Consider the following 27,312-nt stretch of genomic DNA (forward strand, 5'->3'; position numbering starts at 1 on the left):
GTGATGAGGATGTGGAGGAGGAGTCCTTTGAGGAGGACCCGGTCTATGCAGAAATTCTACACAATGATGTAGAAGAACAAGGCTCATCCCAGAACATCTCTCTGAGGCGTACAGGCAGCCTCCGGCGGAGATCTTCCAAGAAGAAGAAGAAGAAGTTTCTCAAGAAACCTGCAGATAAGGAGAATAAGGTATACTTAATGTGAGTCAAGGTACCTGACTTATTCAGTGGAATCCTGCAAGATGAATCAAGGTTTTTAAAAACACGTTAGCAGTGTTTTTCTGTCCAGACAATACACAGATTTTAATCTGCCCATTTAAATGTGGATTTATTTTTTCTTTCTTGTAGGAGGAAGAGAAGCTCCCAGAAATTCCATTCAAAAGAATTTTAGCTTTGAATAAGCCGGAGTGGCCTTACTTGCTGATTGGGGTGCTTGCCAGTTTGGTGGGCGGGGCCGTCTATCCCTGCGTCGCTGTTATCTTTGCAAAAATACTTGGCGTGAGTAACTTCCTGACTTCCAGAAGAATATGTCACTGATCTTCCTGGTGGAGTAAATATCTGAGATGTCATGCTCATTCTGTTCTACCACTGCAGGTCTTTGCTGAAACCGACCCAGACGTGAAACGGCAGAAAACCCAAATGCTTTCATTGCTTTTACTTCTGATTGCTGTAGTCGCGTTCGTGATCTACTTCGTACAGGTCCATCACATAGCCTTTAGATCCACATTCTATCTGCTTCCTATGTAGCTAATTAGCATTTGATGTTTTAAAATGTTAATATGTCTAAATTTTAAGAAGTCTTTGTCAGTCACTTTCATTACTTCCAGTGACACTGCCTGTGAAAAAGGACTTGCTGAACAACTGCCTCATTCCCTATTTCTCCCGTATTTCAGGGTTACATGTTTGGCAAATCAGGAGAACTTCTGACAATGAGACTGAGAAGTCAGTGTTTCAGAGCCATGATGGGGCAGGTAAGGCTGCATTTTTAAATGCATCTGATGAGTAATGAAAAGTCACAGAAATTCCTGGAAAACTGGGACCTTGAACACAGACGTGCACTGAAGCTTGTTCTGACTTTGTCTCCTTCAGGAAATCGGCTGGTTTGACGACAGCAGAAATGCTGTGGGAGTTTTAACTACTAAACTGGCAACCGATGCGTCGCTCGTGAAAGGGGTAAAAACAACTCTGTTTTCAAAACCAAATTGGTATTATGCTATTTGTGGAATAATTTAACTCTTTAGTCGAGATGTCATAGTACCACAGCATGTGGGTCCTCACAATGCAATTCAGGATTTGAACATGGATTTGAAACTGCAGCCTTTGAAGTGAGCAGCTTTGTATCATTTGTGGTTGGCGCTGTTTGGATTGACATGAATCTGGGTGACTTCACATCCTATACATACATTGTGGATAATGGGATCGTTATGCTGTCCTCTCTTCCATCATTTCCATCAATGCACTGCCAATGCCAGGCTTCTTCTCAACTAGTTCTGCTAATTTCCACCTCAAAAAAGAAAAAATGAAACCGTCCCCGGGTACAGCATGGCACCACAAAAAAGGCTGTCCTCAAGATATCAGCGGAAGTGGGACTGGCTATTGCACCCTTCTTCTGATTAATTGTGGAATATATACAATGAAAAAATACAAATTGCCACGTTAACAACATCCATCCATCCATCCATCCATTTTCCAAACTGCTTATCCTACTGGGTCGCGGGGGGTCCGGAGCCTGTCCCGGAAGCAATGGGCACGAGGCTGGGAACAACCCAGGATGGGGGGCCAGCCCATCGCAGGGCACACTCACACACCATTCACTCACACACGCATTCCTACGGGCAATTTAGCAAGTCCAATTAGCCTCAGCATGTTTTTGGACTGTTGGGGGAAACCCGGAGTACCCGGAGGAAACCCCACGACGACATGGGGAGAACATGCAAACTCCACACACATGTGACCCAGGCGGAGATTCGAACCCGGATCCCAGAGGTATGAGGCAACAGTGCTAACCACTGCACCACCATGCCGCCCCGTTAACAACATTAATAATAAAAATATTTGTAAAACCATATAAAGGATTCTTGTGGCTAATGCTAATTAGGTTACATCTCCATTGGGCTGAGGAATAACGCTAATTATCTCAATATAATTTTTCTTATACTACTGCGCAATATACATTAATGTTTGGTACTTTGATATGGAGAGTGAAGACAAGAAAAGAACAAAACCTGTTGGTAAACATTTTACAAATATACAAAATAAAGAAACATGTAAATCTTTCATGTGGAATAAATATAAGAAGTAATGTTCCTGTCCATCTACAATCTCTTCACCTGCGTTAAAACAAACACACGAAAGGCACGATAGGCAAATTTCACTTTAATTACTGACAGCTCAAGCAAGAGAGCATGAGTATTATTTTCATTGCTGTAACAAAGCAGATAGCTAAATATTATGTATCACTGGCTGATACACATAAGTCAAATTCTAATGGAAACTTATTAGTTACCTACATTGTCCTTACAATGTCATAAATCCCAGCCGTCATCACAACACACAACACACAAACAAAATATGCTATTTTGTTTGACGGATCCTTGGATGGCATCCGACATACACCAAATGCGATTAAAGTTTACAAGTAAACCTACAAGTAAACACAACAATAAAAACTTAACAGATTCCTCCAAAGCGATTGCGGAGTTCAATGCTCCAGTCACCTGGTCACCACACCTTTGGACCTCAGCGTCACAGACTTTAACGAAACTTGGCAGCTGATTTGGTCACATGAGAAACTCATGAAACTGAAATTGGGCAAAGTCTTGGATCAATATTGAGGGAGAGTTAAGCGAACAAAGTTGTAACTTTTTTCTAGGGGAACTATGACTTTGACTGCCTATATTTACTTTAATATAAGATGCACAGAAATAGTCCTCATATTGTTTTAAAGCTATTAAAGATTATATCGATTGAACAAATAATATACCATCCCCATATGAATAATTACTATGTAATAACTGATTAAAATATAAAAAAAAATCAATAACAAAAAAACCTATACTTCAAAACTGATGAATTTTTTACTAAAGCTTGCTCAGATATCTTCAGATATCTTCCATTTACACGTAGCCTGAAATGACAACTTTATTATAGTACTATTACGACATTTTTCTTGTGAAATTATAACTTTATTCACAAAATCTCAGATTTGTTTTCCACAATGTTGCCCTAATATTCTGTGGTATTATTCAAAGTTAAAAACACATATGAAAGGTAAGCATTTCGCCTCAGTACTTTACTCTCACATCCAGGTGGATAATGTTTCCGTTGCATTCTGTTTCAAAACCAGTGGAAACTCGGGCCAGTTCTCAAAAGGCACAAAGTGAGAACCAGCCCAGCACTGTTACCAGTACCAGCTCAGGTTTGGTGAAAATGAGGTATCTGTTTCTCTCTGCTAGGCAGCAGGATCCAGACTTGGCCTGGCTACGAACACCATATGCTCTCTGACCATCGCTATCGTCGTGGCCTTCATCTTCAGCTGGCAGATCACACTCCTCATACTCGTCTGCGTGCCTTTCCTCTCGGGAGCCAACTTCATACAGATGAGGGCCATTGGCGGCCATGCTTCCAAAGACCAGCAAGCACTGGAACTTTCTGGAAAGGTAGGGCACACATATAGTTGGTGGTGTATGTGTAATTAACTTATGTAGCCCTGTCATGTCCCTCACACTCAGTCACAGAGTGTCCCGATTGTAAGTCTTAATAGGCGTCTAATGGCTTGAGAGTAGCACAAGTGAGAGCTACGAATAAACGACCACTTAAAGAACAATAAAGGCTCGATCTAGGTTTTATAAAAGGGGGGGAAGGGGGTCGCTGCAACTCCTCCTAAGGGAGAATAATGCAGATGACAACGTAAGGACACTCAAATCACTGAGTCCGTTATCCTGAGGGAACCACACGCCTGCTGAAATGCGTCTACCTGGATGTGTGTGTCAGACAATGCCGGCAAGGTGTCCTCAGCCAAGTCCTCCTGAACAATAAAGCAATACAAATGTAAAGATGCGTCAACACTGGGCACACCTAGTCATTTCTACATGTAACTGTACCTGAGGATCACAGGAGGTGCTGGGCTCTGCAGGTGGCTGGACGCCTGCATAATATTATTATATATTATTATCCCCCTCCCCTGCACAGGAGACATGGATTTGAAGTTCATGATTGCACAAATGATCACACTGTACAATGTTATTGTGATATTACCCTGCACATAGAGGGTGCACATGTCCGAGGCACCAGGGTCTGACTGGACCTACCCCTACATAATGGGCCTTCCAATGTTATTGGCTAATGCCAACTCTTCAGCATGAGTAAAGGCTTCCATAGGTGGCCCTCCGCCTGGCCCCCTGCCTGGTCCTCCGCCTGGCCCCCTGCCTGGTCCTCCGCCTGTACCTCCGTCTGGCCATCCGCCTGGCCCCCCGCTTGTACCTCCGCCTGGCCCTCCGCCTGGTCCTCCGCCTGGCCCCCTGCCTGGCCCCCCGCCTGTACCTCTGCCTGGCCCTCCGCCTGGTCCTCTGCCTGGCCCCCCGTCTGGTCCTCTGCCTGGCCCACCGCTTGGCCCCCCGCCTGTACCTCCGCCTGGCCCTCCACCTGGCCCCCCGCCTGTACCTCCACCTGGTCCTCCGCCTGGACCCCCGCCTGTACCTCCGCCTGGCCCCCCGCCTGTACCTCCGCCTGGCCCTCCGCCTGGTCCTCCGCCTGGCCCCCTGCCTGGTCCTCCGACTATACCTCCGCCTGGCCCCCCCTGCCTGTACCTCCACCTGGCCCCCCGCCTGTACCTCCGCCTGGCCCACCGCTTAGCCCACCGCTTAGCCCCCCGCCTGTACCTCCGCCTGGCTCTCCGCCAGGCCCCCCGCCTGTACCTCTGCCTGGCCCTTTGCCTGGCCCACCGCTTGGCCCTCCACCTGTACCTCTGCCTGGTCCTCTGCCTGTACCTCCGCTTGGCCCCCCGCCCTGCCACTTGATGTTTTCATATTTTATCTTGACTTGCTGCCACCTACACTTTCCACTACTATTGCATTTGAAATCGGACCAGTTCAGTTATTATTAACATTAGGTTTGCAATAACATCACAGTAATGAACCTTTAGGGAGCATTGCATTACTTAACAGCAATAATATGCTTACTTCTGAATTGCGTCACATCTGTAAGCCTCTGTATTCATTCATTTTTGCAACAAATCAACTTCTTAACTGGCGTCGTAGTACTGATTATCACCGATTGAGACAACCTGGTTTTGTCAACCCCACGTTCGCAAATTAACTCCGGGTTAAATGTGATTTGGTTAAAGCCCCTTCATAATATGTAGACCCCTGGTCCGGAGAAGACTTGTTCACTCGCCTAAGTTACCATGGTAACTCAGCGGGAATTCATTTAAGACACTTTGATGGAACGGAACTCACACTTAAATGAGCCAGACTTGTCAAAATAAGTCAGACTTCCCTTTACTCCTGCTCAGTGGAACACCCCCTGGTTGTCCTATTGTTGCGTGTATGTTTGCCCTTGTCTTGCGTTAACCCTGTCCGATCTTCTCATGTCTTCAGCATTGTGTGAGCTTCACTGTGCAGCGTCTAACCTCCCTGTGTTCCCCTAGTATACTGTAGTTGATTTCAAGCTTGTTGGGTGTTAGTGCTGTTAAAGAGTCAATAAAAGCTTGCTTTCTGCCTTGCAACCAAGTCTTCATGATATCCGCTGTCAGTGCGATGATTCAGTCTGCCTGGCACTCCAATAATAATAATAATAATAAACATAATAATAATAATAACAGTGGTCTCTTTTGCATCAAAGATATAGATTCTACATATTTTTGGATTGTAAATTGTATTTCTTGAGCTCTCAGAAAACATTGAAGCATGAGCCCTGCTTATTGTTATTTCATTTTGTTTGGTTAATTACCTTTTATTTTCTGCAGATCTCCACAGAAACAGTTGAGAACTTCAAGACGGTTGTGTCCTTGTCACGAGAAGAAGTATTTTTCCAGAACTTCAAAGATAGTTTGAGTTATCCATACAAGTAAAGCACCCTTTAATTCAAATCACATATGTCTCAATCATTGTCACATATGTCTCAATGCCTTTCTTGGTAAAGGATTTAGGTTTAATGATATTATTTACCTCTCCTGGAGCCGGCACCTTATTGTGGTGGAGGGGTTTGCGTGTTCCAATGATCCCAGGAGCTATGTTGCCCAGGGCTTTATGCCCCTGGTAGGGTCACCCAAGGCAAACAGGTCCTGGGTGAGGAACCAGACAAAGTGCGGCTCACAAAACCCCTAATGACGGACAACATTTTGAATCCGCGGTTTCCCTTGCCCAGATGCGGGTCACCAGGGCCCCCCCCTGGAGCCAGGCCTGGGGGTGGGGCTTGATGGCGAGCGCCTGGTGGCCAGGCCTACAGCCATGGGGCCTGGTCGGGCACAGCCCGAACAAGGCACGTGGGTCCCCCCTCCTTCCCCCACCACCTCTAGGAGAGGCCATAGGGGTTGGGTACAATGTGAGTTGGGCAGCAGCCAAAGCCGGGGACCCTGGCGGTCCGATCCTCGGCTGCAGAATCTAGCTCTAGGTACATGGAATGTCAGCTCTCTGATGGGGAAGGAGCCTGAATTGGTGTGCGAGGTTGTGAAGTTCTGGCTAGATATAGTCGGGCTCACCTCAACAAACGGCTTGGGCTCTGGAACCAGTCTCCTTGAGGGGGGTTGGACCCTTTTCCACACTGGAGTTGCCTGCGGGGAGAGGCGCCGAGCGCGGGTGGGCATACTTACAGTATTGCCCCCAGGCTGGGTGCCTGTACGTTGGGGTTTATCGCAGTGGACGAGAGGGTAGCCTCCCTTCACCTTCAGGTGGGGGTCGGGTCCTGACTGTTGTTTGCGCTTATGCGCCAAATAGCAGTTCATAATACCCACCCTTTTTGGAGTCCTTGGATGGGGTGTTGGAGAGCGCTCCTCCTGGGGACTCTCTTGTTCTGCTGGGGAACTTCAATGCTCACGTGGGCAATGACAGTGAGACCTGGAGGGGCATGATTGGGAGGAACGCCCCCCCCGATCTGAACCCGAGCGGTGCTTTGTTATTGGACTTCTGTGCTCGTCACGGATTGTCCATAATGAACACCATGTTCAAGCATAAGGGTGTCCATATGTGCACTTGGTACCAGGACACCCTAGGCCGCAGTTCGATGATCGATTTTGTAGTCGTGTCATTGGACTTGCGGCCGCATGTCTTGGACACTCGGGTGAAGAGAGGGGCGGAACTGTCAACCGATCACTACCTGGTGGTGGGTTGGCTCCGCTGGTGGGGGAGGAAGCCGGCCAGGCCTGGTAGGCCCAAGCATATAGTGAGGGTCTGCAGGGAACGTCTGGCGGAATCCCCTGTCAGGGAGAGTTTCAACTATTACCTCCGGCAGAACTTCTCCCACATCCCGGGGGAGGCGGGGGACATTCAGTCCGAATGGGCCATGTTCTGCTGGTGAGCGATGCCGTCAAGCTGAAGAAGGAGTCCTATTGAGCCTTTTTGGCCTGTGGGACTCCGGAGGCAGCTGATAGGTACCAGCAGGTCAAGCGGGATGCGGCTTCAGTGGTTGCTGAGGCAAAAACTTTTGGCGAGTTTGGCGAGGCTATGGAAAACGACTTCCGGACGGCTTTGAGGAGATTCTGGTCCACCATCCGGGGGTTCAGGGCGGGAAAGCGGTGCAACATCAACACTATTTATGGTGGGAATGGTGCGCTGCTGACCTCAACTCGGGACATTTTGGGTCAGTGGAAGGAATACTTCGAAGACCACCTCAATCCCACCAACACACCTTCCAATGTGGAAGCAGAGTGTGGGGACTTGGGAGTGGACTCGCCTATCTCTGGGGCGGAGGTTGCTGAGGTGGTTAAAAAGCTCCTCGGTGGCCGAGCCCAAGGGGTGGATGAGATTCGCTCAGAGTTCCTCAAGGCTCTGGAGGTTGCAGGGCTGTCTTGGTTGACACGCATCTGCAGCATCTCGTGGACATCGGGGGCAGTGCCTCTGGACTGGCAGACCGGGGTGGTGGTCCCCCTCTTTAAGAAAGGGGACCGGAGGGTATGCTCCAACTATAGGGGGAGCACACTCCTCAACCTCCCTGGTAAGGTGTATTCGGTGGTTCTGGAGAGGAGGGTCCGCTGGATTGTCGAAGCTCGGATTCAGGAAGAGCAGTGTGGTTTTCGCCCTGGCCGTGGAACAGTGGACCAGCTCTATACTCTCCACAGGGTTTTGGAGGGTTTATAGGAGTTTGCCCAACCAGTCTACATGTGTTTTGTGGATTTGGAGAAGGCATTCGACCGTGTCCCTCGGGGAGGCCTGTGGGGAGTGCTCCGGGAGTATGGGGTACCGGGCTTTCTTTTATGGGCAGTTCGATCCCTGTATGACCAGTGCAAGAGCCTGGTCCGCATGGGCGGCAATAAGTCGGACTCGTTTCCGGTGAGGGTTGGACTCCGTCAGGGCTGCCCTTTGTCACCGATTCTGTTCATAGTTTTTATGGACAGAATTTCTAGGCGCAGCCAGGGCATTGAGGGTGTCCGGTTCGGTGACCTCAGGATTAGGTCTTTTTGCAGATGATGTGGTTCTGTTGGCTTCATCAGACCGTGACCTTCGGCTCTCACTGGGACAGTTCACAGCCGAGTGTGAAGCGACTGGGATGAGAATCAGCACCTCCAAATCCGAGACCATGGTCCTCAGCCGGAAAAGGTTAGAATGCTCTCTCTGGGTTGGGGATGGGGTCCTCTTCCTAGTGGAGGAGTTTAAGTATCTCGGGGTCTTGTTCATGAGTGAGGGAACGATGGAACGGGAGATCGACAGGCGGATTGGTGCAGCGTCAGCAGTGATGCGGGCGCTGCATTGGTCTGTCATGGTGAAGAAAGAGCTGAGCCAAAAGGCAAAGCTCTCAATTTACCAGTCGATCTACGTTCCTACCCTCACCTATGGTCATGAGCTATGGGTAGTGACCGAAAGAACAAGATCGCAAGCAGCTGAAATGGGTTTCCACCACAGGGTGGCTGGGCTCTCCCTTAGAGATAGGGTGAGGAGCTCAGTCATTCGGGAGAGACTCAGAGTAGAGCTGCTTCTCCTCCACATCGAGAGGAGCCAGATGAGGTGGCTCGGGCATCTGATTAGGATGCCTCCGGGACGCCTCCCTGGTGAGGTGCTCCGGGCATGTCCCACTGGGGGGAGGCCCCGGGGAAGACCCAGAACACGCTGGAGGGACTATGTCTCTCGGCTGGCTTGGGAACGCCTCAGGATCCCCTCAGAGGAGCTGAATGAAGTTGCCGGGGAGAGGGAAGTCTGGGCCTCCCTGCTGAGACTGCTGCCCCCGCGACCCGACCTCGGATTATGGATGGATGGATGATATTATTTATATTACTCATTTTTGAAAATAATACGTAATTCCACTGTTTCAGGACTGCTCTATGTAGAGCCCCTATGTATGGATTGACCTACGCCCTTGCCCAAGCAACCCGGTTCTTTGTCAACGCTGCAATTTTCCGTTTTGGTGCATGGCTTATAGCGCATTGCTACACGCAATATGAGAATGTTTTTCTGTAAGTCTTTAATTTACATATCGAGGAAAATCCAGAGTGGTGTCAATGCTGTCTTGCTTTACCTGATGGATGGTGCATGACTGGCTATGCTTGGCGCTCTCCCCAGTGTGTACTCCGTCATTGTCTTTACTGCCGTAAATATTGGACAGTCCTCCAGTTTTGCCCCGGATTTTGCAAAAGCAAAGGCATCTGCACAGCGAATATTAACCTTGCTGGACAGGAAGCCTGAGATCGACATTTACAGTGAGAAGGGCGACATGCCTGTAAGTTGTAGACCAGGACTTATGATTCCTTAGAATGTGACTGTTATTTATATTTGATAAATGACTGGCATCCCATCCAGGGGATACTCTTGTTTTATGCCCTTTGCTGGCTGGAATAAGCTCCAGGCCCCATCGTGATCCTGTACTGGATAAGCTTCAGGAAAATACATGGATGGAATAGACCATTATTGTGCAAAAATGGTTAGACACAAATCTATGAGTTTGTCACTTGGATGATGTATCCTTCACCCAGGGAACCTGCACGGGGAACATTGAGTTCCATGACGTCCACTTCATGTACCCAACCAGGCGGAACGTGAATGTGCTGCAAGGCCTGAATGTGTCTGTAAGCTCGGGCCAGACTCTGGCCCTGGTTGGTGGGAGTGGCTGTGGGAAAAGCACTTCTATCCAGCTGCTGGAGCGTTTCTACGACGTCGCTTCTGGACACGTGGTGAGGCAGTCAAGACATGTGGCCCGTTTCCCACATTCTGGAGTAGTACTGGGGCCAGTTTGACATGTCTACCACATTAACACTGCACTCTAAATGTCACCTTCTGGCATTTCCAGCTGTAGGCAACCCAATACGTAACCCACATGACCCTGTTCCTTTCCCTTGTTCAGTCTCTGGACGGGCACGACATCAAGTCTCTGAACCTGGCCTGGCTGCGTTCTCAGCTGGGCCTGGTCTCTCAGGAGCCCATCCTGTTTGACTGCAGCATTGCTGAGAACATCCAGTATGGCGACAACAGCCGTGACGTCTCCCAGACGGAGATTGAGGAAGCAGCCAAGAGTGCCAATATCCATACCTTTATCCAGAGTCTTCCAGAGGTATGGATTTTATTCAGTGGGGACAGTTATTTGGGTTCCTCAGCTTTGGCCATGTAACTGTATCCAGCTGGAAAAATTCTTTTATGGCTCATTGTCAAACTCGGTCCAACTAAAAGCGATATAAAATAGAAATAGTGGTACTTTATTAACGGCCATGGGAAAATGCTCTTTTCGCCTACCCCATGTTGCTCTCCATGAGACATAGATACAGGTGACAGAAAGCTTGGGGGTGACCTTGGGGGTCAGCCAGTGTGCACTGCTAACGGCGCTGGGAGGGTTTAAGGGCCCAGTGGGCACACGTCTGTTTTGTCAAGATTCAAACTGACAGCTTTCTAATCACAGTCAACAAGGGTTAGCCGGCTGAACCACCCCAATATCAGCTGTATCCTGTTCATTTCTACAGAGAAGTTACCCAAATCCTTGTAACGTATCGGCCAAAATATAAGGGGGGGGGGGGGGGAGGAGACCGGAGAACCCAGAGGAAACCCCACGATGACATGGGATGGGGACTTGAACCCTCATCTCAGAGGTGTGAGGCAGTTGTGCACCACTGTGTCACCGCCCCCCCAGAATAAAGAAAATTAAGATCCAGGTCCAGGTGTGGGGTGAATCGTGGTTGATTATTTTTCCAACAATTGAAATTGATATCCAAAACTCAGGGTCTATAATCCGGCAAACCAACCAAAACTGTACTGGGACAGAACACAATCAGAACACAGAACTTCACCGCATTTCATGGTGCTTCATCTGCTGGGTGGGGTGTCTTTACTGAACACAAGTAACACAGATCAGATCAGAGAACACAGATGACAAAGAATCTGCTTAGTAAGGAGCATAGCTCAGACTACTTCACAGTCTACTGAGAAGTCTAGGGGATATTTAACAGCTTGTGTAGGATTGAGTAACAGGTGTTTTCGATAATCAGGTGAAGATGATCTGGGAAGGATAACTGGGGTCAGATCCTGGGGTTGGACGCATGACACCTATATAAACAAGTGTATCATTTCAATGAGAAAAATATTAAATCCGGTTTAAACCCACACATAATTAGGACGTAAACCTCATCTTAAAGACAAAGAACAGACAGTATGTCCTGGTTTCTCAGTTTATTGCAGTTGAGGTTAAACAGTCCATTTTGAAATGAATAAACATTGCAAAAATTTGTATGTATATTCGGTTGACAGACATACAACACCAGAGTGGGGGACAAAGGTGCCCAGCTGTCTGGGGGGCAGAAGCAGAGGATTGCCATCGCCCGGGCACTGGTGCGTCATCCAAAGGTGTTGCTGCTGGACGAGGCCACTTCCGCACTGGACACCGAGAGCGAAAAGGTCTCATTTACACATTTTGGAAGAATGCCCAGTGGTGTATTAAATGCATTAGTTTTATGGCACAAAATGTTGTTGAGTAAACCTCCCATTAGCGGCCTACTGAGATTTGAGAATCCCGCATCTCACACAAAGCTGCTGTCTGTCCACTGAGCAGATCGTGCAGCAGGCCCTGGACAAGGCGCGGCTCGGTCGCACCTGTGTGGTCATCGCCCACCGTCTGTCCACCATCCAGAACGCAGACATCATCGCCGTCATCCAGAATGGAAGGGTGGTCGAACAAGGAACGCACAGCCAACTCATGCAGAGGGAAGGGGCCTATTATGCCCTAGTAAATGCCCAGGTGTCTCACTGAGACAATGATTCAAGATACAGGCATTCCCTGACTTACAGACTCATACAACTCATACTTATGAGTGGACTGCCATGAAGACTATTATGTAAAAAAATGTAAGTTAAATACAATGGTTCATTATGAGAGAGACACACTACTTTGTGACGCTCATGAAAACATTACAGTACTGCACGTTGTTACTTTTGTCATTGTTTATTTTTAAGTTGTTTCATATGCACTGAAAGGCAAAATATACTCTAAGGCAAACATTTGACTGGTACAAAATAAGAACTGTATGTGTCTGTTCTAGCTTACCCACAAATTCAACATAGAGACAGACTTAAGGGACGTATCTCATTTGTACCCAGGTAACTGCCTATACAAGAGTTGTCATGTGCAGAGTAGTAAGTTCCAGGATGAAGTGAAAGTTTTACTTTACATCTCCTTCCGGTAAGATGAAGTAAGTACAGATTAAGGTGTATGTGCAGTAACACAGGAAATACAATTATCACAATAAATATGTAGACATGGTGTGATGTAACATATATCTAGAGGTGAGATGGGTGCCCCCCCCCCACCCCTTGGACACCAGTTTGCCAGGCGATTACACTTTGCCTTAGAGAAGGTGCCGGCAGTGATGCTCGCCTAGGGCCCCACAACGGCTAGGACCGGTACTGAGTGCAGAGTAAACATGTGACCAATGTAAGAGAAAGCGGTAGGTTAGGTGTTTGGGGCCCGTATTACAATGCCGGCTTTCTTGCTTCGCCAGATAATATGTCAAATTAAAGGTAGTCAGGGCTAAATGTACATGAATGAAGATAAAGTCCATTTAAGTTTCACCTTAAACCTTTAAAAGTTGTCGGGCTAAGCAACAAATCCAGCACTTTGTAGCAACAAAGTCTAGCTGTATACTTGAGAAGTCAAAGGGTTTTGCTACACCAGCAATCAACAAGCAAAAAAACAGGAATGGGGAAGAAAACAAAGGTAAACTAACATAACCTTCCCAGCTGTGGAGGTTACTATCCATAGAGTAAAAATAACTCAAACTGCAAGATTAAACGAAAGTCTTCCGGATACTAACTACTCTACTTCACCTATCAACAAACTAACGGCATAAAGAAATAGCAAAAGCTCTTTCATTATCACCTTATTACACTGGTCAAACAGACAAAATAAACAGAATATCAACAGCAGGTTTAACACATTCTAGCCAGTCCAGTTCTACCATAATACAAGCATATATGTCATCTGAATCATACAGGCGTAATGGTTACTGATCTTCAGACCCTGTATCTCGCACAACAAGTAGTGATCCTGTATCTCGCACAAGAAGTAGTGATCCTGTATCTCGCACAAGAAGTAGTGATCCTGTATCCCACACAAGAAGTAGTGATCCTGTATCTCGCACAAGAAGTAGTGATCCTGGCTCTTAACTGTTACATGAACACTGCATGAATCAGAACAGAAATCTAAATAGTTTACCGATATTTTATTTATATCCATGGGCAAACATGTAGGTTTGGTTTCAACACTGGGAGGGACCAAATCAGCCCCAACCCTCCTGCCTCCCTGAAGACAGACGGTACCCCCACATTGTCGGTAGAGACATGTCCTTCCCTCACATACCCAAATCTATGTTGTTCTGTTAGGAGGGCCTTTCACCCACTTAAGTGACTCGACCATCCGCCACACCCACGTGAAGAGTCCGTCAAGGAAATGTACTAACATTTGTGTTACGCCTGTTCCCAGTGCACAGGATTTTAGCCCACATATGTGAATAATAACAGTAATGATAATAATACATTTATTTCAGACCGAAGCAGTGTACATATTTAGGGGAGCCACAAGGGGGCACCAAATGCATATTGTTAGAAAAGGACAAAACAATTACACAATTTTTAATCTTAAAATCATGCAAATATAAAGTTCACTCGCTATTACATATAGAAGGTCAATATATACATCAACCATTTTGGAAGTAAATCTATTACATATTTATGTTTTGCTAGATTAAATGACATTCTTGTGTTGTATGATTGCATTGAATTGCTTTGAATAGAACTGAATTCCTATTCTTACTGTCATTCCAATTCAGCATCTTAAATGGTTGTGATCAAGCCAGTTCAAAATCCAACTTATGAATGGAATGTCGCATAATTCACTAATTCTGAACAACCTTGCTAGGCTACATAATGAACTATCCAATCAAACTCGCTATGTGAATCACCCCTCATGACCAGCAATGTCAGAGAATTGTGCAAGTCAACAGAAGACAGCATTTGAGACCGTGCCCTCCTGGAAGCAAAGGTCCTTTTGTGGCTGGTCATGAATCCCTTCCATCTCGGTAATGAACAATTCGGAGAGGATTCCAGGCTGGCCTGGGCTGGAATAAAGAGCGGAAATGAACACAGCAGGATTTTACCCTCAGTGCACCGGGCAGCTTCTCACAGCTCTCTGCTTCTACGCCACTGGTGGGTTCCTGCAGATCTACAGATGCACATGGCCTCAGCAGGGCTGCTGTGTCCTGCATCTGTGTATTGATCACATTTCTGTGCTCACAACTACATACAGTTTCCAGCAGGAGGGGATGCCTTACATAACATTAAAATAGGTTTTCATGTCAATGCAGACATACTTGGCATTGTAGGTGCCAGTCCATGAATCCCACCTGTGCCTGGGTTCTTGGCACTAGGCCTAAACGTCCAGGTGATATGCAGCCATCAAAGACATTTTACAGATATTGTCACCAAGTGGCCTGAGTGCACAGGATGCTTATATCTGGTCCAGTTTTGGGGTGAGTCAGGTGGCAAAAGATGGTATATTTGCTGGTAACTGGTTATTGGGAGACATCAGGTACACAGAATACATGCTGATTCCAGTGCTGAATCCCAAACCGTGGCTGAGGGAAGCTATAACCTCATGGTACAGAGTTGGACTCTGAGGAAAGTTTCTGTATTTTTGATGGTACATTAATGCTCTTTGTACCTTTGGGGATGTTCCATTTCTGTACCTTAAAAGGTACAATTACAAGGGTTTTCACATTTGCATGTCAATGGAAGCCCGTTTCTGCCAACTGGAGTAGAAAAAAACACTTTTATCTCAGAGTTCTGACTTACAAGCTCGAACTTTTGACTTAATATCTCAGAATTCAGACTTATTACAACGAAGTTGTGATTTTTTTCCCCCTCGCAATTCTTACTTCATTTCTCGTAATTCTAAGTTCTTTTCTATCAAACAGAAAGTAGCCGCATCGATCCATCACTTCTGCTCCAGCTTTAATCGTTCAATGTACCGCCCGTACAGTAGCAGACAGCAGCGAAGGCTACAATGGCTGTGTCTGCTCTGTCTTTAATCTAAATCTGGGTAAGTGAATATGCTATAAAAATAGGCTATAATAAATAACAATTTATCAAATGTAATTGCACTAATGTATTAAAGTCAAAAGTGAATCAAAATTGTAGATGGTGTTGTAGTACGCCGACTCCACCGGGTCCATAGATGAGAAGAGATCACCTGGAGGCGTGGATGAGTTGTCCAATAATCTTTTATTCCATTTTTTATTCCATCAGATCGATCTGGGAACTCTGCGACACACCGTGTTCCAGCAGAGTTCGACTTCCTTACTATTCATGTGTGTCTTATACCCCTCTACAAGCAGCCCCTGCCCCTGTCTTTTCCACTTTATGGCAATTTCGCCTTATCTGGTACACCATGTTGTTCGGTAGGTTATCCTTACTCCTCCGTAAAACTACCACGGCCTGCGTCAATAGCTTAATTTTGGTACGCACAGAGCCTCCCTACGTGTCCTTGTTCCCCTGCAGATATTGCTCTCCACACTGTGATTCACTAAGATTCACTGTGATGCAAGAGCAGCTTCGGATTAATGTGTTCAGAGTTCACATACCGTCCTCGGCTTGTTCACAATTCATATCTGAATATTAATTAGCATGGCGCCGCCTTCATATGTAGGTGAAGGGACAGCTGTGATTCTAACAAAAGACACACGACAATACAGTAAGAATGTGATGTGTCAGAGGACAGCAGTATATATATATATATACAAGAGCCGCGATTTCCCAGTGTTATTGTCAAACCATAGAAACGACACTTCGTACTGTGAAATTTCGCTGCCTGCAACACCGGTCATCTGTCGGCGTTCTGTGTAAGTTTTCATACTTTTCCACTTGTTTGTCTTATATAAAAGCCTATTTTAGTTTTACAGTAATGAATTTTTCACCACATGAAATCCGACTGACATTACAATCGCTCTATGTATAATGTCAGTATGTCAAGGACTTTCAGTATTTAAATTTTAAAATAAAAACCTACTATAGCGGATTTCCTACGGATTTGTTTTTTCGGTTTTAGTGACCGGTGTTCTAATGGACTTAGTTTGACACATATATTGTTCAGATAGATGGTATTCATAGCTTGAGTCCTTATTGAGCTAGTATCGGAAAAATTCATCGCAGCGTCTTAAAGCACTTATGTAAGTCGCTCTGGCTAAGGGCGTCTGCCAAATACTGTAAATGTATTACATATATTGTGACAATTTATCGCGCATATTTTATTTTTTGATGATTTTTCAATAGTCTCACTTTATCAAAAGAATTTGCAAAAGTGAGACAGCATCGTTTGGAAAATCTGGGACAGTCATATAAGTTACTTTAAACGATCAGAGACAAGTGGTTCCACAAACGTTGTGCTGAGCGTAACGATGTAATTGATGATGTTTATGCCCTCAGTAGCATGATTTTCGTACTTTTATACATTACTGCTCCACTATTTTTCTGAAACTGGCATAATTTGTTCTAAATTCCATTTTTATTCAATGCGTTTGGATTAACATACAAACTGCTCTCTGTAACCATTAATGAGGTTATAGATTGTTGACTAGTTGTCAGGTTTACTTTAATGAATTACTGTCCTGCATTTAGCCAACTTTACATTTGTATTTAGACCAGTTTTATTCCAATGCATTTGATTCATTCAGTTCTCTCAAATACAACCGGTAATTTGTGCAAAATCACTAAACAAAAGGTCAATATGTAGAACATTTGGGGTGATTTTTTTTAAGTAATGAAATGTGAAACAGACCCCCTACAAATGCACACACACACACACATACACACACACATTGAAAATTACCGAATGAAATTAAAACATAATATATTAAAGCCAATGATGCGTTCTTTCATGGGGACAAAATCTCTAGCAGCCCCCCCCGTTCCAGATTTCGAGCTGAATTGTCCCGCATCACAATATGCAAACTTAAAAAATATTATAATACTAGGAACACTAAAAGCGGTGGCATGATGTCTAGGGGAGTGATATCCACATATTTTTCTTTTCATATAGGAAGAAACCACCTTTAAAATGTCAAAGAGATCTCATCTGCCGATCTAAATGGCGGTGCAGTGTTGCAATAAATCACAGTCACAAAAGCAAGAAGCGTCCCAGATTACCCTAATTCGCATATTATCCTAATTCCCTGAGTACCCTTATTCCCAGAATACCCTAATTCCCAGATTACCCTAATTCACCGGAAATAAAAACGACCTTATTTAGTGATGTTCAGCCTCCCTAGAATTATTTAGCAATATGTCCTGTATTTTTGTGTACATTTCATATCCTGACTCAGCAAATGTTATTGTGGTGGCCCGTTTATACATGTCAGTATTGTCACGGGACGCGGTCGGGCGAAGCGGCGATCGTGCATGCAAGCAGGCAGGAACGGGCAGACAAGCCGTAATCAGGGCAAATACGGGGTTTATTCTGGTTTCGGGGAACAGGGAACATCGGACACTGACTGACATCAATGACGGACGAAGGACTAAGGTAAGACACGGACTGAAATACACAGGACTGATTGAAAAGAAGCAGACACAGCTGGGTACAATCGGGAAAGAACACGTGGGTAATCCGGGGGCGTGGCACACACGAGGAGCCGACGAGCAGGGCATGACAAGTGTGACATTTGATGTCATTTTGATGCGTTTTATCCAAAGCGACGTACAGACCTAAGGGTTGCCGTTTGCTCCCCAAGAACAAATATGTTTCCTCTGTCAGTCGATTTCAGGGGTTTAATTACAAAGATAAAAGGAAAAAAGCCACAAAACGGACGAAGAAGCTCTACCAGACACAATGTCCGGAGAAGGTATTTTTTTTACTTTGATTTACAAAATACACAATGATCTGAAAATGTTAATCGCCTGTGTCTGTAATATTTTAATGGGTTAACAGAATAATTCATTTTGAAGTTGCCGGGATCTGTGATTGACAAGGTATGTGGTTATTGAAAAACATGCCGATTCCTCCCTTTAGTTTCTCAGGACGCGCTGTACGCGAATTCCTATATCAACGATGCCTTTGTGGAAGACGAGAAACCCAGAGAGGATGAGATGGACCCCCCACCTCCGGAGGATCCGACTCCGGCGTCAAATAAAAATAGATTGTTTAGGTACACGGAGATGAGCAATTTTCACTGACATGAAGCAATTCCTGACAATCTCCGTTTGCGTTGTTCGAACAGAAAAGGAAATGCTCTTCTCTATATAATTTAAATTTTAGGGAAATGTAAAATACAATTTTATTTAAAATCAGGGCTACTGTGTGAGTAATGGGGCGTTTCATTTTAACTGCTGTCTTTAAAATTTAAGGTCACTGGATAAAACAAAATTATCAGAACTCATCTGATAGAGAGGTTTAAATAATATGATGCAAAAATAACAGGATAAATTATATTGTCCATAGTAGAGGTTGCAGTTAATCAGCTGTTTGAGAGCTTCACAAGTGCTATTGTGAGAATGTCTCAGGTTGGGAAAAAAATAGTCAGTGGATCTTAGCCCATTTAAAGTGAGAGAGTTTGCAGTTCATTTTCATTATTTCATTATTCGACACAGGATTCAGTCACCAAACGTTAAATTGTCGAGTAACTCATGGATGTATGATTCTCAGATACAGACTAGGGTCTGTATGGAGGTATTCTGTCAGCTCATGGATGTATGATACTCAGATACAGACTAGGGTGTATATGGAGGTATTCTGTCAGCTCATGGATGTCTGATTCTCAGATACAGACTAGGGTCTATATGGAGGTATTCTGTCAGCTCATGGATGTATGATACTCAGATACAGACTAGGGTCTATATGGAGGTATTCTGTCAGCTCATGGATGTATGATTCTCAGATGCAGACTAGGGTCTGTATGGAGGTATTCTGTCAGCTCATGTATGTATGATTCTCAGATGCAGACTAGGGTCTGTATGGAGGTATTCTGTCAGCTCATGGATGTATGATTCTCAGATGCAGACTAGGGTCTATATGGAGGTATTCTGTCAGCTCATGCTGGTCCAGAGACCCATCAGTCGCTTTATGCTGGTGTTCCCTTCACTTAGCCATCTGCCCATATACTGCATGTATAGGTGGAGAGGAATGAGGCCTGTTTCCTTCGTTGCTTTGTAACATTCTCATCCTTTCTTCCTCTAGAAGAAAAATAAAGGATGCAAAGGAACCAGTGAAGCTGGTTGGATTTTTCCAATTAGTAAGCAAACAATTCTGTGGGATTCTATGAAATTATGTAAAATGGATATTTCAGAAAAAAATGATGTGTACAATAATATATTTTATCTTCTACTTCGCTACAGTACCGCTTTGCCAAACCTCTGGATATTATTTTAATGATTGTGGGGTTACTCTGTGCCGCTGCCAATGGGGTCGCTCTGCCACTCATGAGTGTGATTTTTGGCCAGATGACAGACAGCTTTGTCCAGAGTGGTCAAGCCTTAAACGTTTCAGGTGGGAATTTATGGGAACCTGCCTGTAGGCCACAGCTGATGATGCATGCATGGATAAAGAATATTAATTCCAGAGTGAATTTGACATTTTCCTTGTGCCAGTCTTATACTTGGCTGCAGAAATTTCTGTTTCAATGAGCAATGTCATAGTTTTTATGCCGAACGTGATGCCGAATATCTGTTTGTCTTCTTTCAGCCTTAGGCAACGTTACTCCCAGTTATGCCAGCTCTGCCAATTGTCCTACCATGCCTGGAGTGGATATCGAAACTTTAATGACCAAGTAAGTGTCCTTGATGAATCTTATTTGTGCATTCAGAGCTACTGTCAGGTGAAGGATCTTCACAGACGTAATATAAAACTTTGTTGCATATTCCATTCACAGTCGTGCCTATTACTTTGTGGGGATTGGAGTAGCAGTACTCATCCTTGGAACATCTCAAGTCACGCTTTTCCTGCTGGCAGCTACCAGACAGACAAAAAGGATCCGTGAGAGATACTTCCATTCAGTGATCCACCAGCAAATGGGATGGTTTGACACACATCAGATCGGAGTGCTAATTACCAGACTGACAGAGTGAGTATATCTGGATACTAGGCTGGTGGTATGTATTGGGTGAACAGATTAATTATAATACAGCGAAAAGTGGCTAATTGCCGTGACCGAAATTTGAGTCGCGACCCACGAGTTGAGAATCATTATGAAGTGCCCATCTAGTAGAGAGAATGTGATGCAGTGTCCTATAAGGTGCCCTTGCAGTGGTCTAACAACCTCAATGGGTACCCTTCCAATGGAAAAGGGGGCTGTTATCAAGTGCCCATATAGTGGAGAGAATGTGACACAGTATCCTATAAGGTGCCCTTGCAGTGGTCTGAGCGACCCCTCTATGTACCCTTCCAATGGAAAAGGGTGCTGTTATGAAGTGCCCATCTAGTAGAGAGAATGTGACACAGTATCCTATAAGGTGCCCTTGCAGTGGTCTAAGCGACCCCTCTATGTACCCTTCCAATGGAATAGGCTGCTGTTATGAAGTGCCCATCTAGTAAAGAGAATGTGACACAGTGTCCTATAAGGTGCCCTTGCAGTGGTCTAAGCGACCCCTCTATGTACCCTTCCAATGGAATAGGCTGCTGTTATGAAGTGCCCATCTAGTAAAGAGAATGTGACACAGTGTCCTATAAGGTTCCCTTGCAGTGGTCTAATGGAATAGGCTGCTGTTATGTTCTCATATTATAGTGCATGACCATCTAGGGTGTACTGGAGGTGAGCCCTCTGCTGCCTTAAATAGGCACAGGACCCTCCCCCCAATCCTGACCAGGATATGTAGATAGAAGATGGAGATATATTCAAGAACTGTTTCATCATATTTGCTGGTAAAAATATGTTATTGCTAACTCTTTTCTTCATAATGAAAACACTGAACTATTAACGGTTTAAAATAGCATATGTATACATGGCATCATAGAACTAGAATTAGAACTAGATATACCCAGGATCATTTTCCTACTTTGGAATTTATTGCCATTTTATTGTCGTTTAGTGATATTAACACAATCAACGATGGGCTGGGAGAAAAGATCTGTTTATTCGTGCAGTATTTCTGCGCATTCATTGCTGGCATCATCATTGGGTTTATTAATGGCTGGAAGCTGACCCTTGTCATCCTAGCAGTCAGTCCTCTTCTTGCAGGATCTGCTGCAGTCTGGTCCAAGGTAGGATGAACCAACCTTCTCATGATGATTGTCCAAAGAGGTTATATATTAAATATTAAGGAATGTAGCAAGGCAGACACTGAAGAACCTGTGTTCATCCCCTGTGGTCTCACTGTTTTGAGTAACACTCTTGAGTGTCATGTGCTCTTTTCAGATTGTTGTCACACTGATCAGTAAGGAGCTGTCAGCATATGCCAAGGCTGGGGCAGTTGCTGAGGAATTTCTTGTGGCTATCAGGACAGTCGTGGCTTTCAATGGGCAGAAGAAAGCAGTGGAGAAGTACGTCTCACTCTCCAAAGCTACCGATGCCCCACTAGGAAATGCAAACATGTAAAAAATAAAATGTGTCCTCAACAGTAGCATTAAAGGTTTATTTATATTGTGTGAAATTCCAGGGATGTAGTTTGGACCCCGTTATCTGTGTTACAGCTCCCGAATGTCATTTCCTCTTTCACTGTGACTTTGCTCTGCTGAAACAGGTTACAGTCAGAGCACGATGCTGATGTGAGATTGCAAAGTACAAATCGGCTGACATGGCAGCTGCATTTCTTTCAGAGAAATAGATAAACATATTTGTCAGAGGAGATGTGAGCAGCAGCTTGTAGTATACAGGAGTGAACAATGCTATTCCATTCTCTTTTAGGTACGAATCTAACTTAGAGGAGGCCAGAAATTTTGGGGTGAAAAAGGCTGTTGCAACCAATGCGGCAATGGGACTCACTCAGTTCTTTATGTTGTCGACGTACGCCCTGGCCTTTTGGTATGGAACAAAGCTTACAGTCGACGAACTTGAAAACTACTCCATCGGACGGGTTCTCACTGTAAGCCATTATTGACTGTCATTTTAGCAGTAATGATGTATCATAGTTGTGTGTTTGCATGCTTATATATTATGGATTCCATATATATATTAAGAAATATGCTAATTCCTTACTCTATATTTTAGTACTTGAGTACATGCATTTTTTTGGCATTCTAGACTTACTGCAATCTATTGAATTTTATATGTTTTAATTATAATGTTCACCTTCATTTTCCAGGTGTTTTTTTCTGTGATGATCGGAACATTATCTTTGGGTCGAGGAATGCCAAACTTGGAGAGCGTAGCCAAGGCCCGTGGGGCGGCCTATGAGATCTACAAGACCATTGACCTGGTATCAATATTAGCCCGATGCTACAGTCACTTTGGCTAATTAAGAGGCAGCCTGTACTTTTTTGATGCAAACTGACCCTTTGTGTTCCAGCCGCGTCCGATTGACAGCAGCTCGAAGGAAGGCCACAAGCCAGAAACGGTGAAAGGAGACATAGAGTTCAAGAACATTCACTTCAGTTACCCGTCCAGGAAGGATGTGAAAGTAGGTGCTGATGTAGTTTTGTGTGCAGAAGAAAGCTTCTCTTTACAAACTCCCATGACCAAAACAAGGAGCGACATTTTGATGCAAAAACCAAATGGCCTAAAATTTATTTATTAAATACTAAACATTCATGTATGCAAGATATTGTGGCAGGGCATGAGCAGTAATACACCATGGTAGTTTCACACATTTCAACCCCAGAGAGGTAAGTCTTATTCCATACAACTAAGGGGTAGTGTGTGACTCAGCAGGGTAGGCTGCTGTGCCTGTAATCGGGGGGATTTCGTCTTTCAGTCCTTAAGCCCAATTTGCTCCAGGGCAGCGGTCAACAGCAATGCTCATTGTGATGGACATTAAAATGAAAATGCAGGTTTTAGCACAGTCGTGCTAAAACATGGTGAGCAAAAGCATAGCCTACATAGTGATTTACCATGAACAGAGATGAGCCACGGATGCTGTGTCTGTAATGGTGATGGTGTTGATGGTGGTGATGATGATCATGATGGTGATAATGATGGTGGTGATGATGATGATGATGATGGTGATGATAATGATGGTGATGGTGATGATGGTGATGATCATGATGATGGTGATGATGGTGATGATCATGATGATGGTGATGATGGTGGTGATGGTGATGATGATGATGATCTCTTTGATTCCCCCACTAGATCCTGCAGGGTGTGAATCTGGTGGTCCCTCGTGGAAAGACCATTGCCCTAGTGGGAGCCAGTGGCTGTGGAAAGAGCACCACCATCCAGCTTCTGCAGCGTTTCTACGACCCAGATGCTGGAGAGGTGAGAATGCCGGTCCTACTCTGAAAGAAACACATCATGGCCACCAAGGCTTTGTGGCCAACAGGCCAGCAAAGGCACTGAGTTCTGCCTCATATGGAGAAGAATCAGGATGTTTCCTTTAATGACAATGTTCTCGCACATTCGCCTTAGTTCTCACAGCGATTAATAAGAGTGTCTCTCAGCGGCTGGACTGCAGATCACTTTGGACGGACATGACATCCGCACACTCAATGTGAAATGGCTGAGGGAGAACATTGGCATCGTCAGCCAGGAGCCTGTGCTCTTCGCAACCACGATTGCTGAAAACATCCGCTACGGCTGGGAGAACGCCACGGACGAGGACATTGAGCGTGCCGTGAAGGAAGCCAACGCCTACGAGTTCATATCTAAACTCCCTGATGTATGGTCACAGACTTGTTATTGGTTTTTTATTAGCAAACCTCATGATTTATTTCTGTGACGTTGAAAACTTATTTTTTTGTATTGTTTATATTGCATGGCTCATATAGCAACAGATGGTTTCCTGTTTTGATAGAACGTGTGATGACAAAAGACATTTGCCACAGCTTTATACAATGGCCTGCTTGTGTTTCAACTCACAGAAGATGAACACGATGGTCGGGGAACGGGGGGCCCAGCTGAGTGGGGGGCAGAAGCAGAGGATCGCCATCGCCAGAGCTCTAGTGAAAAATCCCAACATCCTGCTGCTAGATGAGGCCACCTCTGCTCTGGACACTCAGAGCGAGTCTATTGTGCAGGCTGCCCTAGATAAGGTAGGACTATGCAGGCCAGAGAGCAGACCTCTGTTTGGAAAGTAGGATTTTACCAGTAGGGTTTTGAGGTTATTGAAACAGAGCTATTTGAAATATAACTGGACAGGGCCTCCCCACTGGGGCACCCAACGGCTCCAACAATGGGGAACCTGGGTGCTACGATGCTACATTTTTGGTACAGCTATGAAGCTACACAGAGCTGATACTGCTCTTTGCTAGAGATGGTGTGTCATGCAGAGAAGCCTGCAGCCCTTAGAGCTGGTTAAGACTGGCCAACCTGGAATTTTCCAGGTGAAGCAAGTGCCGGATTCTCTTACCCATCCGTGGCATATTGAACTTATACACTAGGGGCGCACAACCCATCCTTCAGTCTTGGCTGCATTGGAGGCGATGAACAATGGACAATGCTTTATTTCATTGGGGGTTGTGACTGGCAAAATATACCAAGGGGGCATCCCCTCCCCCCCGGGTGTCGACAAATCCCCAGGCTATTTTTGTTGCCGTTCCAGCCTTTCCTTAGAGTAAAAAGGAATTGAATTTTGGCAGTACATGCATTGGAGGAAGAGTATTAAAGTCATCATTAGACCGATGATTGAGAACAAAGACGAACCAACACTGACATATGCCGAAAATTACTTGTCTCCAGTTAGCCTTATATACAACTAAAAATGCAGTTAATATGACAGGTGCGAATGGTGAAAAATGTAATAAATATATTAATGATGAGGAAATGATGCAAATATTTGCAATGACTAATTAGGTCAAACATTACATTATATGATAATGACCTAGACTGTCGTACAAAGGCACGGGCCGGCCGGACGACAATAATCATCGCTCACCGCCTGTCGACTATCAAGACGGCCGACATCATCGCGGGCTTCAGTGACGGTGTGGTGACTGAGCAAGGAACCCACAGCCAGCTCATGGCCTTGAAGGGGGTCTATTACTCATTAGTCATGCAGCAGGTAGCTACCAAGATTCAAGCCGAACTGTTATCATATTCATAAAATAAATCACTGCAAGCTACTAGCTGAAAACACATTTGTATTACTAAAATTAAACCAGTTCAACATTAACTTTTTTCTTCTTCCAGTGCTGTACTTAACTATGCAACATTACATAGCATAGTTGATTTAATTTCTTTGTAATAGCTAATATACACTATATGGACACATGTATTGGGACTCCTTGTCATTATACCTACATGAATTAATATGACATAGGCATCAATATGTGATGGTCCCCCCTTTTGCAGCTATAACAGCTACCACTCTTCTGGGAAGGATTTCCACAAGATGTGAGGTCTGGCAGTGATGTTGGCTGTGAAGGCCTGGCTCACAATTTCCGTTCTAATTCATCCCAAAGATGTTTGTTGGGGTTGAAGTCGGGGGTCTGTGTGGCCCAGTCAAGTTCCATAAGAAACTTACCCAACAATGTCTTTATGGACTTTCCTTTCTGCCCAGAGACACAGTAAAGCTGGAATAGAAAATGACCTTCCCCAAACTTTTTCACAAATTTGGAAGAAAGAATTGTCCAAAATGTGTGTAAGGCCCTCCCAGAAGAGTGGCAGCTGTTATGACTGCAAAGGGAGGACCAAATCCATATTGATGCTGACGGATTTAGAATGTGATGTCATAAAAGTTCCTGTGGGTGTAATGGCCAGGTTTCCCAGTACATTTGTCCATATAGTGTATAGTATAATTCAGCCTCCTCCAAAATACTTACATAAAGTAACCTTAACTATTGCGGCCCTTTGACAGAATTCAGGTAAAACAGAAGATAGAAGTGAGTCAAGCGAAGACGACTCGTGTGATGAGGACGTGGAGGAGGAGTCCTTTGAGGAGGACCCGGTCTATGCAGAAATTCTACACAATGATGTAGAAGAACAAGGCACATCCCAGAACGTCTCTCTGAGGCGTACAGGCAGTATCCAGCAGAGATCTTCCAAGAAGAAGAAGAAGAAGAAGTTTCTCAAGAAACATGCAGATAAGGAGAATAAGGTATACTTAATGTGAGTCAGGGTGTCTGGCTTATTCGGTGGAATCCTGCAAGATGGATCAAGGTTTTTAAAAACACGTTAGCAGTGCTTTTCTGTCCAGACAAAACACAGACTTTAATCTGCCCATTTAAATGTGGATTTATTTTTTCTTTCTTGTAGGAGGAAGAGAAGCTCCCAGAAGTTCCATTCAAAAGAATTTTAGCTTTGAATAAGCCGGAGTGGCCTTACTTACTGATTGGGGTGCTTGCCAGTTTGGTGGGAGGGGCCATCTATCCCTGCCTCGCTATTGTCTTTGCAAAAATAATTGGGGTGAGTAATTTTATAGACTTTCTGAAGAATATGTCACTGATCATCCTGCTGGAGTAAATATCTGAGATGTCATGCTCATTCTGTTCTACCACTGCAGGTCTTTACTGAAACCGACCCGGAAGTGAAACGTCAGAAAACCCTGATGTTTTCATTGCTTTTCCTTCTGATTGGTGGAGTCGCGTTCGTGACCTCCTTCTTACAGGTCCATCACATG

At 44.9% G+C, this 27,312-nt stretch overlaps 1 protein-coding gene across 17 annotated transcripts in view; it reads left to right on the top strand.

Annotated features, from left to right (window-relative positions):
• abcb5 (ATP-binding cassette, sub-family B (MDR/TAP), member 5) overlaps nt 1-27,312 on the top strand; it is a 137,834-nt gene that overhangs the window by 30,990 nt on the left and 79,532 nt on the right. For 2 of the 17 annotated variants that reach the window (XM_049025352.1, XM_049025353.1), the window contains exons 1-19: nt 16,408-16,517; nt 18,425-18,512; nt 18,680-18,815; nt 19,844-19,898; nt 20,002-20,152; nt 20,348-20,432; nt 20,535-20,726; nt 21,691-21,862; nt 22,017-22,141; nt 22,506-22,683; nt 22,903-23,016; nt 23,107-23,217; nt 23,889-24,014; nt 24,211-24,414; nt 24,617-24,787; nt 25,594-25,755; nt 26,551-26,790; nt 26,949-27,098; nt 27,196-27,300. In XM_049025352.1, coding sequence (XP_048881309.1) covers nt 18,500-18,512; nt 18,680-18,815; nt 19,844-19,898; nt 20,002-20,152; nt 20,348-20,432; nt 20,535-20,726; nt 21,691-21,862; nt 22,017-22,141; nt 22,506-22,683; nt 22,903-23,016; nt 23,107-23,217; nt 23,889-24,014; nt 24,211-24,414; nt 24,617-24,787; nt 25,594-25,755; nt 26,551-26,790; nt 26,949-27,098; nt 27,196-27,300 — 2,490 coding nt within the window. In that variant the 5' untranslated portion in view covers nt 16,408-16,517; nt 18,425-18,499. Of the gene's footprint in view, nt 1-10,118; nt 10,317-10,486; nt 10,694-11,877; nt 12,025-12,178; nt 12,901-16,407; nt 16,518-18,424; nt 18,513-18,679; nt 18,816-19,843; nt 19,899-20,001; nt 20,153-20,347; nt 20,433-20,534; nt 20,727-21,690; nt 21,863-22,016; nt 22,142-22,505; nt 22,684-22,902; nt 23,017-23,106; nt 23,218-23,888; nt 24,015-24,210; nt 24,415-24,616; nt 24,788-25,593; nt 25,756-26,550; nt 26,791-26,948; nt 27,099-27,195; nt 27,301-27,312 lie in introns of those variants that run through there. The other 15 variants (XM_049025349.1, XM_049025351.1, XM_049025386.1 and 12 more) reach the window with 15 other exon arrangements.

This window comes from Brienomyrus brachyistius, chromosome 9 (assembly GCF_023856365.1).
Source record: "Brienomyrus brachyistius isolate T26 chromosome 9, BBRACH_0.4, whole genome shotgun sequence".
Taxonomy (NCBI): domain Eukaryota; kingdom Metazoa; phylum Chordata; class Actinopteri; order Osteoglossiformes; family Mormyridae; genus Brienomyrus; species Brienomyrus brachyistius.